Source organism: Procambarus clarkii, chromosome 33, assembly GCF_040958095.1.
Source record: "Procambarus clarkii isolate CNS0578487 chromosome 33, FALCON_Pclarkii_2.0, whole genome shotgun sequence".
In the NCBI taxonomy this organism is placed as follows: Eukaryota; Metazoa; Arthropoda; class Malacostraca; order Decapoda; family Cambaridae; genus Procambarus; species Procambarus clarkii.
In genome coordinates, this window is record NC_091182.1 from 23078181 (window position 1) to 23091446 (window position 13266).

At 38.9% G+C, this 13266-nt stretch overlaps 2 protein-coding genes across 2 annotated transcripts; both read right to left on the reverse strand.

The window, feature by feature from the left end:
- Positions 1-2831: 2831 nt before the first annotated feature.
- Positions 2832-3398, reverse strand: LOC138370749 (uncharacterized). The gene has a single exon (XM_069335347.1). It carries the CDS (start codon positions 3396-3398, stop codon positions 2832-2834), a length of 567 nt encoding a protein of 188 aa, XP_069191448.1.
- A 1884-nt stretch (positions 3399-5282) lies between these two features.
- On the reverse strand, positions 5283-8986 carry LOC138370750 (uncharacterized). Its single transcript, XM_069335348.1, has 2 exons — positions 6167-8986; positions 5283-5993 (listed from the first exon to the last, which is right to left on the reverse strand). The coding sequence occupies exons 1-2, from the start codon at positions 8984-8986 to the stop codon at positions 5283-5285; spliced, it is 3531 nt and encodes a 1176-aa protein (XP_069191449.1).
- Positions 8987-13266: the final 4280 nt, after the last annotated feature.

Genomic DNA, 13266 nt, shown 5'->3' on the forward strand with positions numbered 1-13266 from the left:
TAGCGCCTCTTCTTTATAAAAATGCGCTAGATGCTTAAAACCATCAATTTTACTTCTGGAAAGAGTCATTAGCAGCTTTATATACGCCCAATATGAAAATAAAGAAATACTTTCAACTACTTGTTCGTTGAAATACACCACCACTGTTTTAAAAAGTGTTTGTGATAAACCATTAGCGACAGTCACTTTTTTGCCCGAATCTATTGCGGCGTCAGCTTCTGTTAATTCTATGCCCACTTCTAGGGCTAGTGATGACATATCCAGGAAATGACCAGGAATGCCAGGGATTCTAAATTCTATATACGAGTCCTTAAATTTATTAATTCCTAAATTAACAGGTAAAATATCAATATTTTTCCTGCTGGTTATAGTGGACTCAATCATACGTGCTGAATTTAGTTTGGGAAATCCATCTGTTACAGCCACTGTGTAACTTTCCAAAGGGGATTGTAGCCCAGCTCCTAGTGTAGTAGTAGTATTCATGCTGGATGCTATGAGAGGAATGAATTGTAATTTATGCAAACACGTCATTATATCTCTTATTCTTCTTATTCTGTTTTGTGAAACTGCGAATAAGTGCTAATTTGGTGGCCTTAGCCTTTCTCTTAGACTTTTTCCGCCTTTTACCACCACCTAAAATCTGACGGCCAACTCCCTTCAATGATTCGATCCCATGCTTCTTCATTGACTTTTTAAAGGAATGTTCGCTTGTTTGCATGTCTTGCAATACATTCTGACCCATACTTAAGACGGCAGGAGCGAGGGTTCTCATTCAAAATGGGGCTGCTTTACGGGCTAAACCAGTGAGGAAACTGAATATACCTCCTCCTCTTATATGACTCCTATTGAATATTCTAATATTACTCAGCCCACCTCCTTTATATGAGGCAGGTGGGCTAATTAAGAATAATATTTCGTCTACAGACGGAGGGATGAAATTGACGCGCATTTTGTAGCTTGCAGATGAGTAATGAGGCTCGGAACTGTAATGTCCTTATTATATAGACCCAATTCGGGGTCGTATATGTAAAACAGCTGTTGTGCTTCCTCGTTTATCGAAATAAATAGGGGTCCCATTAGGATCTGTTACTGCAATACTTATACTATCCAGTGCATTTGTATTTAGAGGTTTATATAGTTTCCTATTCGTGCTTTCACCACCCTGCAAAGACACTACGTCCAATATATTCACTAATAAATTTCCGTACATCGTAGGTGCAATTTTATCGCAATAAACACACAAGTAATCCATCATGCCCCTGGGTTGTGGAGGGTAGGGACACGTGTCTGATATGGGAGTTTCATCCAAATAATTCTTGTGTACGTATATATCATAATTTTTATGCTGTTCAGTTCCTAAAACCTTGCCAATACTCGCCCCAAAAGATAGGGAAATCCTGCATACTGCTCGATTATCGTCATAATACAATACATTCTCATCGCTGCTCGCGGTATTGAACTTTACTCTATTGGAAATCGATCCATATTTAATATATGCATCAGCATATCTCGGGAAATGCGTCTTATAGACATCAGACACAAAACTCAAATCGTTCTGTGAAAATATATGGGTAATTTCATTATTGATGGCGTATATAATTTCCTTTATGCCACCAGCTAAAATATTAGTTTTCGGTAGAAATTTGGAATGTTTGTAACTAATTCCTTTAACATCTAGGTACATAATTCTCACGCGGATATAACTCTCCAGATCATCCGATCTTATTATGTAATATGACGAAGGCAATAATATATTCTGGAGACACATTTCGTAGGAGCGTCTAGAATCCAGCACAAGTTGATTATACAGTCTGTTTTCAAAAGCACTAGGTACGTTATTAGGAAATAAATCTGTATTAGAAACACTAGTAGCGTAAATAACGTGGCTATCCATTGCTGGACTAAGAATGAATAAACTAAAAACAAAACAGAACATCTATTTATACACTCACCTTTAGTAAGCTAGCCAAGTTGCTCCTCCGCCAACTTTAGGGCGTTTAGTTTCTCCAGCAGTTGTAGTAGGAGCATACACCCGTTTTCTTCTTAGTAGCAGTCATCATTAAATACTTGTTTACGAGATTCTGTATTCCTAAACATTTCTCGTGGAATTGAGGTTAAAGAGATGAATAATTTAACCAGCGGTAATTTTTCTCGTGGGAATACAGAGCGGTGAATTGTCATTTTAGTTAAAATATCATCAATTATGTTTATTCCAGTCACTGGCATTTGCAGATTCCCATTGACGTCCCATTGTACCATCTTGCTTTCATCAAAATAATTCAACAGCGAAGTAGCATAATCATGATCTTTAGCTTTCAATTTTAAATGTACCAAATGTACTATTGAAGGATTAGCTCGTACTGAAACTGGTGCTACTGGAGTACTTGCTGCTGGTGTTGGAGCTAGTGATGGCGATACTTCTGCTTTTTTAACTACTGGTAGTTTAGCAGGTCCCTCATCGATGGATTTACGAGGTACTAGATAATATTCTTTCATTTTTTATTTATTAAATAGCCTGGAAATTAAACTAGCAGCTATGGGTAATAATATACCGAGGATACTGCCTCCTTTACGAGTCAATAAAATACGCTTTTTGTTTGAAATTGAGGGTTTCTTGCAAGCCAGCGAATGCAAGGTGTCTCTGTATTTCTTCAATTTGACTATAACTTTCTTTTTAACCGGAAGCCTATTTTTCAGAAAATTTTTTAAAATTTCTGACAAGCAATGAATATGTGTTTTTTTAAACTGAGCAATCAATTTTTTCCTGGCTGAGGAATTAAGTTTGCTCAGCAAGGTCACTAACTCTCTGTACTTGTATACTAATGGCTTCTTCATATCTTCAACAAATCATCAGCATCAATCCACTGATCAAATGAAGAATCGTAGCCTTCGTACCTTACTTTATACTGTAATTTATTATTGGGTAATGTACGTTTGCGTAGCACCTTCTCAATATTATATGCAGCTGGTAAATGGGTAAGGGTTAATTCTTCCTTATAAAACCCCCCGTCAATGGGCTTGTTATTCAAATCTTGTAAAAAATATAATGGGATAGGCTGGCTTTTATCTATACGAATAATTCTGAAAATTTCTTCCGTGTTTTGTCTAGCAAAACCTTTCTTGAATGTCGAAATTCTGGTGGAGAGAGTAATGCGAACTGTGTCTCCCACAGCTAGTAGAGAACTAAGACCTGCTTTAGGTTTGTCCTTACTTTTATACATGAGATTGAACTGTTTCTTTATATCTTGTGGACGAGATAAAGCATGAACGTCAACTGGAGTCCGACCACCTAACCCTCGGTGGGGTGCTGTGTTATAGGCCTTTATGATATCAGGCAATATGGGCAGATATCTCGAGGTATTGTGCGCAGTCATATATTTATAAATCTTAGTTTTCATGGTACGTATAAAGCGTTCGGCGATAGCGGCTTTTGTTTCTTGAGAAAATACGCTATACAGTTTAATATTTTTAGCTGCAAGCATTCGTTGCATATGAGAATTAAAAAATTCACCTCTTCGATCTGTATTAATTTTACATATTCCTTGGAAATATGAGGATTCCAATATGTTTTTCAGAGCTTTACTCACAGTCTGTCCATCTTTGCGTATCAGAGGTGCTACTTGCGCATACCGTGAAAAAATATCGACACAGACGAGAATGTATTTAATATCATCATTGTGTTTAGCTATTAATCCCATTTCTGCTAAATCACAAGCAAAATATATACGGGGTTTAGGACTCAGTACCTTTCTTCGTTGAAATTTGCGAGGTTTTAATGTGTGCAAAGTGTAGGCTTTAGACGATTTCAAGTATTCTTTCACATCTGATAGCGTAATATCTGGCTTTAGGGTTTTAGCTGCTTTATACAACCTATTGACCCCCCCTAACCCTCCTGTGGATGCGGGGTTATAATAAATTTTATCTAGTACGTGCTCCATCTTCTAATAAAGTGATATCGAATTGTATGGTTTTAGCTGTTTTATACATCCGATATACCAACCCCCCTAACCTCCCCTTGTGGTGGTTGTTGTTGTTGTGGGGAACACATCCTATACGCCCAACCCCCCTAACCTCCCCTTGTGGTTGTTGTTGTTGTTGTGGGGGACACATCCTATACACCCAACCCCACTAACCTCCCCTTGTTGTTTAGTACGTTCACCATTGGTAAACAATTTCGTATGGAAGCTCACCAACAATATTGCTACGGAAGGTGATGCGTTCAGGGGTTTTCACTCCTAAATCCACCAATAAATATCCATAAGGTTTACTGATGGCTTTCTTGTAGATATCCAAAAGCTTTTTAGAATCTTGTTTTCCAAATAACTGCCGCCCTAAAGTCTCAATTTGAGCTAAATCTCTAGATTTCACTAATATGAAATGGGAGGCGTTTAAGCTGATACTTCTAGCATATTTCCCAGAGAAAAATATATTTTGGGTAATGAATATGCACGAAATAGCAAGATGTCTGCCTTTAGTGAAGATATCAGACACAATTTTGGAATTGGCAGATTCGATGAACAAGTCATCGATAATAATTAAAATAGGCGAATCATCTGTACGTACATCTAAAGGGTCAATAATTTTAGAATGAGCTATTATTTTCTTGTTAATTACTGGATCGTCTAGCAATGCTCTGTAACTGCCGCCGCATATAATAATACTGGAGAATTTCAGATGGTATTTTTGTACGAGTTTAGTGCACAAATGAGATTTTCCGCCATTGGAAAATCCTGCAATGATTATTCTGCTAGGTTCATTGAAAATATCGAGTTGTTCTTCAGTGATAGGTGAACTATCCATGACTCGTGTTGGGTTTGTACTGACATAAGTATGATAAGGTTATTATATTTAAACATGGGAGGTTTTCATAGAAACATCAAAGCATACATTTCATATTTTTATTTTTTTTTGCATAGAACATTTTTCAAAACATAGGTTAGGGGGGCACTGTTTTATAAAAACACCAAAGTGTACATTTCACAATTTTTATTTTTTTTATGTACAACAGAACATTTTCAACATAGATATACAACAGAACATTTTCAACATAGGTTAAGGGAGACTGCATTTTCAGAACATCAGTAATGAGTCAGGGGCCCCGCAATTTTTTCAAACATCAATGTCAGGTTAGGGGAGGTAGCAATTTTTCAAATATCAATGACAGGTTAGGGGAGGCAGCAATTTTCAAACATCAATGACAGGTTAGGGGAGGCAGCAATTTTCAAACATCAATGACAGGTTAGGGGAGGTTGCAAATTTTCTATCACCAATTTCTTCAGTCACTAATTGTGAGGATACGTCTTGTTCACCAGTGCATCGCGTTTTCCCCACATATTGAATATGGGATGGACTCCACGTCTTGCAGGACGTGCAGCAGCAGCAGGTGCAGGTACATCCTCCTCCTCCTCCTCTTCTTCATTAATTTCTGCTCGAGGTATATCGGGGTGACCATACGCCAAAGACTGTGTAGGACTCAGTACATAACGTTTATCGTCAAAGGCGGACAATCCACGTTTTGTAGTGAGACAGGTACACATACGACCTTTAACATTCCTAATAGATCTGGATTGGAACCTCTGCCCAATATTTAACTCTAAAGCACTTTGGAAAGCTGCATGAGTGAGTTTAGACTGATGATAAGTGGGAATTCCTTTACAACGACAGATCTGAACCTGATCTTGAGTGAGAATTGAGTACATTTTAGGCTTCAATGCAATGAGTTCCTTGATAATTTTGGCTCCAACTTCCGATTTCAACAAACCTAGTTGACCTTTGCGAGAGTCATCGAAATAGGGATTTTCAGGAGGGAAATTACTGAAATCCATATGCTGAGATAAAGGCAGTTTATTTAATTCCTCAAAAGCATTTGGACAGCTTAATTCAATCAAATACGAATCTGTATCCGTATACAGCAATCTAGCTTTGTCTCCATAATGAGCTTTGACGGTATTGTACCAAAAATCATATAGGATCCTCTTAGCTATTTGCAAGATCTGGAACCCCAGATAGGTTGGTGTATTGACTTTAAGTGATTGTTTCTTAACTGTGCAAATGACTCTGTCTTCAATAACAACAAAATGCTCCGTTTGAAGAACGGATTGCGTGCATGCTTTTGGAATTTGTCTCGTGATGTAACTAAATAATGCTGATCGCCATATTTACTCACATTTGTCAAACTCTTGCCGTAAATTGCATTTGAAACCAGCTTGAAAGCTTTACCCTTAATGGCGCAAGGTGTATTTGCACGTTCACGAGCATTTGTTTCGACAAATTCCTTAAGGTACTTGCTCTGTTGGAATTCATAAACTGCATTTACCTTAGCCACTTCCAATCCCAATTTCATCAGCATCTGAAGCAAATCTAAACTCACCAAGTAATCTTTTTGAGGGAGATGTGAGGCAATTAATTTATTGTTTTTCTTGGGGAGTTTACGATCTTCGGTATTTAAAATATGTTTGCTATAATCGGATAAAAGATCAGTAGAAATATTAGCATGCGACAGGGTTAATGGCAAGTCATCGGTATATCGAGCCACCTCAGGTGCGACATGCTTGGAGTCACACATGACCCAATACCCCTTATCCCCATCACAAGCAATATTTTCCAATCCCTGTTGGAGCCAATCATTGCATTCGGCAGCAGATAATTTACGGATCCCGCCTTGAGGAAGCAGTTCTGTCATACAGGTGGCGTATAAGCCATTAAAATCTAAATACAGAATATATTTATCAGTACTAGAAGGATCAGCACCCGTATGCTCATTTTGTACACTTGTGTGTTGCCGCACAACAGAGGTAAATCCGCCTTTTAGATTTCTACGCAATACATCGTACAAATGGGCATCAGAAATAGACTCCAAGACAACTTGACTCTTAAACAAGAAAGCGTCCCATGCAAAACTAGATAACGAGACATAGTGTGTAATGTCTAACTTGTACAGCTCAAGCATGGTCTTGCGCCATACAGTGAACACATCACACAATAATCCAGTATCTACTTTCAAATAGACCTTCAAATAATCCCCAATGGTCTTGCATTCCGCTAATCTGAAGACTTCTTTAGCCTGTGGATAATCGCTCTCGCTTACGGCCTCGTGTTTTAAACTATTAAAAAAGGCTTCGGGAGGAGGAAGAGCCGGTTCATTTAATTTCTCCAAAGATGAAATGTAGTCATAACAGAAGACCTGTTTGCCTGTCTTTAATAAATGGTGGGCGGCTACAGGGACGTCATCTAGCATAACTGAGGTGTAAGTGGTGGGTTTACCTTCCTTGATATGTTCTTTAGCTAGTTTTTCCAGCCCGCCATTTAGTAAAGCCAGACTATCCATAAACCGAAGTTTACCGATATCTACTTTCATGAACTTGAATCCATCTTTGGAGGCAATATCAATTTCACGGTTAGGGAGGTTGGACAATTCATTTAAAATTACTCCGAGGTCATAAGCAGCATTGTGAGAGAATGTATATAAATATTTATAAGAATTTCTACACAGCATGTTACACCTACGGCAATAGGCTGCAAAATAATTATTAAATTCAATAGCATGATCATGATGACGGTGCTTGTCCATAGCTGATTTAAATGGCCTATAGCACATTTCACATGTGGTCTGACGTCTATAGGCCTGCCAATGTTCACGTGTCATAGATATTTTGTATTTAGGCATGGCAGATTTAATTCTCTTCCATGCTTTCTCCAAAGTATCTATGAAATGATTCACAGGGTCATCCCCCATATACGTCAATTTCTCTACCACCTCCAATTCCCTGTTGATGATGATAAAAGCATATGCCACGGCTTTGTGACGCTTCTCAATCATGCCTTGGGGATTGGAGGGGTCCAACAAGCACTCGAAATCATAATATGCCGTGTGAGAGGGACCATAGGCACGACCGTAATTTTTGAACTTGATTTTATGACCTTCAGGGTAAAATTTCAATGTTTGTTTAACTTCACATGACTCTTCGTGATCCCGCATAGCATCAGGTGACAAATGAATTAAACAGGAATGACAGTAAATATGATTGTTTGGTATTCTGCTAGAATTACTACGCATGTTGCGAACATACTGATTGAAATCTTTAATGAGTACAAGATGCTGATCCTCTAGCATGAGCAAAGGTACTTTACGAGTAGAATGTTCCCTGCCTTTTCTAGCTAAGCTAATGTAGTACCTATTATCTTCACGGGTGAGCACATAGATAAATATACTTAATTTATTTATGCTTTCAATTTTATTAATGTTATCGTACGTTATGGGAATTTCAATATCCTCAGGCCATCGGACAAATCTAAGACACCACCTGGCAGATTTGGAACGCCTGCTAATGTTGTGTAATGTCATCCCCTGAGCAAGACATTTATATGCTGCCAAACATTGGATTAAACATATATTTTGCTCCCCTTTAGGATTGAAAACATAATTTTTGCCACGCAATTTATCTGGATAAGGTACGTATTCTCCTAGACGGATGGGATGCTGTACTGCTATAGAATTGATATAAAAGCCAGAAATGCTCTGTATACCTAGACTAGAACCTTCTGTCTCGGCAAAGAACTCTTCTAGCTTATTATCCAATTCAGCAATCCATTGATCTACGACAACACTAGCCTCATGCCTAGATACAGTGCGTTGTTCAGCCCTTATAGGTAACTCTCCCTCAAAATCAGGTTCATTTTCTTGATTAAGCCGTTGTAAATTAAAAGTAAAATCAGGGTATATCAAGAGGGCAGGAGGGAAATTGGGGTGAACGGCATCAAATAAGGATTCTATTTGCTGGATAAAATAATCACGATATATAGTCAAATAATGGGCAGGATCTCCTTGGGCATGATCTGGGATGCTATATGAATGGCGTATGTACCCCCCATTGAAATTATTTATCACTTCAAGCACTTCGGGTTGAGGAGGAAGTAAAACATCTACCTGCTGTTGCTGCTGTTCCTGAGGTGGCGGAGAATTAGCGATAGGCTGGCTGGCATCCATATCTGAATCTGCTTCCCAAACCAAATGCAGGGAGTCGTCACTGACCTCCAGTTGCGAATCTATAAGAAACAAGAATATCGCTTTTCAATAAATAATATAAATTGAATGTAGGATAGTTTATATATAAATAATGAAACGATATGGAAATAAAATAATTATTGAGGATAATACATACGATGTGGAGTGCTCCTGCTGTTGTTGCTATCTTCTAATGGCGGCGTATGAGGTTGACTAGTGCTAGGCTCTCCAACACATCTTCCCCCTCCATGAGGATAATCCTCCTCCTCCTCAACTATTTGCTGAGCTGGTGAACCTAAACAAAAAAAAAATTATAAATCAATGTTCTTATTAACGGCAAATGTTAATGTTATACTTGGAATACCACAACAGGCATAAATAATGGTAAACAAATAAGAGTCTCACTTTCATAATGAGTAGTTTCAGGCTGAGAAGCTTCTAAAACCTCTGAATCAGAACTGCTCGAAGATTGCATGTGGTTGTCTTTCTCGGCCAAATACATGCAAAATGGACACGCTTCGGGGTTATATCCTGCAGAATATATATTTTTTAAATAAATAATGGAAATAATTATAATTTATTCGATTATCAACATCAATCACCACGGATATTAATTGGAAATGAACTATCTATATAACACATGCAAATAAAAACGTCTATCACTGGTGAGCAAATTATGCAGGCAAAAATAAAAATAATAATAATACTTACGGTTGGCACAAAATACTTTGGAGCAGGTGGCGCAGATCTTGTCATAATGCCCGCGAGGTTTATCTTCACACTGGGGACAGGTTATAACACACACACGACGCGAGTTTGCCATATATGAAATATGGCACACTTCACACTTAACACGACACAAATGCAATTTCCCCTGCTTTGGGTTATTGCAGAAAGGACAATTTTCCATGACTGCGTATTGGCGTTATAAATAATGCAGAAGTTTGATGAAGTGTCCTGGAGCGTTGCTGGCTTCCTGTCCTGCCTAAGAGGGTTGGAGTTGAACTGACCCATTGATAGCGAATGACCACCAGATATGCTTACCTGCTCTGCTGCCAGACGTACGATTCTGCTTAAATTGCAGTATGCCATTTGGGCATCTATTTTAATTTTGAACTTAACACTGTATAATGAATGGTTATAGTTGTGGATGATTAAAATGTATATTCTTAAACCTCTGATTAGGTTAGGTGGGGATGGATAGTCTAGTCATTTTTGATTAATAACATCAAATACACATGCCAGTAGGACGCCAAAGGTCGCATTGGTTGTCTGGTGACGTCTTACATGGTTGACCAATCAGGTACTGTAATACCTTGACACCTATATGCTAATGGCCAGCAATACCTTATCCCTATACCTGAGGTCGCTTTTCACGATGTCGCCAAACAACAATACCTGGTCTGTAGAATGCATTTGTTTGTTATATATAATAAGTTAGGTTAGGTTAGGTTAGGATGGTTTGATAGGGTTTATGAATATTAGAAAATATGAGCAATGAGCGAAAATACGAGCTATTGTAGCTGAATATCAACTCTGATGAAGCACAGAGTACAGTTGAGGTATTAAGCCTGATTAAGAGTTCACACTTATGTGTGAACCTCCTGGGATCAGCATTTAGCCCGTTGACGCCTCGCACCCATTAGGGATGATGACGTCACAAAAGAAGGTACTTTGCAGAAGGCCTTGCTTTTACTGAATGAGTATTTTTGATCTGTTATGTGCTACAGTAAGGTGTGGGAGGTATGTTTTGAGCGAATGTGAGATGCGCATATATATATATTTATGGGTTTATGCAGTAATATTGGATTACTACTGAAATTGCATTGAAGTCACCATGCCTGGCAGGGGACTGTTAGTTTATACAGTAATATTGGATTAGTAATGAAATCACATTGAAGTCACCACGCCTGGCAGGGGACTGTTTTCATACAAATGGAAGATAGTAAGTTTTCATTTTTATTTTGCCCTATGCTCAATAAGCAATCTCTGAAGAAAGATTGACAAAGCTTAAATTACATTCTCTAGAAAGGCAAAGAAATAGATGTGACATGATAGAGCTGTGAATGAATGGACATGATAAAGGGAGAATATTAATAGACTATTAAAATTATCAACACTAGACAGAATATGAAACAATGGTCATAAATTGGAATAAGTTATAGATTTAGGAAAAAGACCTGGGTAAATACTGGTTCTGTAACAGGGTTTGAACTCATTTCTTATGTTATTATTATGTAATCTTAGCTATAAAATGATCTTACACAATGGGGAACAGTATGGTAATACCTTATTGAGAAAAACGAGCTTATAATCGTTAACGCCATTGCACATTAGGCTTGACAGAAGGCAGCATTTTAATCCCCTTTGCTATAAATATTGAAAATGGGAATAAATACACTATAACAGAAAACGGTTTTATTCAGGGAAGATGAAGACGGGGTGACTGGCTAGCTGATGACGTCATTGACCATTAGCGATGCCTGTGCTTGGACAACCCAGGGGTAACCAAAATCACGTATGACTACAAGGGACCTTTTAATCCCCTTGAGCGAAATTTCATGGACTACAAGGTAATCACAAAGTGGGGTAACGAAAAAACATGAGGCCAAGTAGGGGCCGTCGGATAAATGTCAATGACTTCGACACAACTTAGAAAACGGACTCAGAAGGGGAGTGAAAATCTCACCGGGGCAACGAAAAAACATGAGGCCAAGTAGGGGCCGTCGGATAAATGTTAATGACTTCGACACAACTTAGAAAACGGACACAGACGGGGAGTGAAAATCTCACCGGGGCAACGAAAAAACATGAGGCCAAGTAGGGGCCCTCGGAAAAAGCAAAACGGCCCCTACTTGGACTCATTTATACTACTATATATCTATATATATATATATATATATATATATATATATATATATATATATATATATATATATATATATATATATATATATATATATATAAATAAATATATATATATATACATATATATATATACATATATATATATATATATATATATATATATATATATATATATATATATATAACTGAAAACTCACACCCCAGAAGTGACTCGAACCCATACTCCCACAACTGGTATGTACAGGGACGCCTTAATCCGCTTGACCATCACGACCGGACATAAGGAAGTGATAGCCGAGGCTATATGAACCACTTCCCCGCCGGCACTCGGATGGTAATCTTGGGCATAGCATTTTATCAAATCACCTCATTCTTTGGGGCACACGTGAGGAACACAAATGCAAACAAGCCTGAATGGTCCCCAGGACTATATACAACTGAAAACTCACACCCCAGAAGTGACTCGAACCCATACTCCCACAACTGGTATGTACAGGGACGCCTTAATCCGCTTGACCATCACGACCGGACATAAGGAAGTGATAGCCGAGGCTATATGAACCACTTCCCCGCCGGCACTCGGATGGTAATCTTGGGCATAGCATTTTATCAAATCACCTCATTCTTTGGGGCACACGTGAGGAACACAAATGCAAACAAGCCTGAATGGTCCCCAGGACTATATACAACTGAAAACTCACACCCCAGAAGTGACTCGAACCCATACTCCCACAACTGGTATGTACAGGGACGCCTTAATCCGCTTGACCATCACGACCGGACATAAGGAAGTGATAGCCGAGGCTATATGAACCACTTCCCCGCCGGCACTCGGATGGTAATCTTGGGCATAGCATTTTATCAAATCACCTCATTCTTTGGGGCACACGTGAGGAACACAAATGCAAACAAGCCTGAATGGTCCCCAGGACTATATACAACTGAAAACTCACACCCCAGAAGTGACTCGAACCCATACTCCCACAACTGGTATGTACAGGGACGCCTTAATCCGCTTGACCATCACGACCGGACATAAGGAAGTGATAGCCGAGGCTATATGAACCACTTCCCCGCCGGCACTCGGATGGTAATCTTGGGCATAGCATTTTATCAAATCACCTCATTCTTTGGGGCACACGTGAGGAACACAAATGCAAACAAGCCTGAATGGTCCCCAGGACTATATACAACTGAAAACTCACACCCCAGAAGTGACTCGAACCCATACTCCCACAACTGGTATGTACAGGGACGCCTTAATCCGCTTGACCATCACGACCGGACATAAGGAAGTGATAGCCGAGGCTATATGAACCACTTCCCCGCCGGCACTCGGATGGTAATCTTGGGCATAGCATTTTATCAAATCACCTCATTCTTTGGGGCACACG

Excerpts from the sequence above, each read along its gene's own strand:
- LOC138370749 (XM_069335347.1), bottom strand. The coding sequence starts at position 3,398 with ATGAAAACTAAGATTTATAAATATATGACTGCGCACAATACCTCGAGA.
- LOC138370750 (XM_069335348.1), bottom strand. The coding sequence starts at position 8,986 with ATGGATGCCAGCCAGCCTATCGCTAATTCTCCGCCACCTCAGGAACAG. Across the intron at positions 5,994-6,166 it reads ACGGCAAGAGTTTGACAAAT|ATCTTGCAAATAGCTAAGAG; the intron begins GTGAGTAAATAT and ends CTGGGGTTCCAG.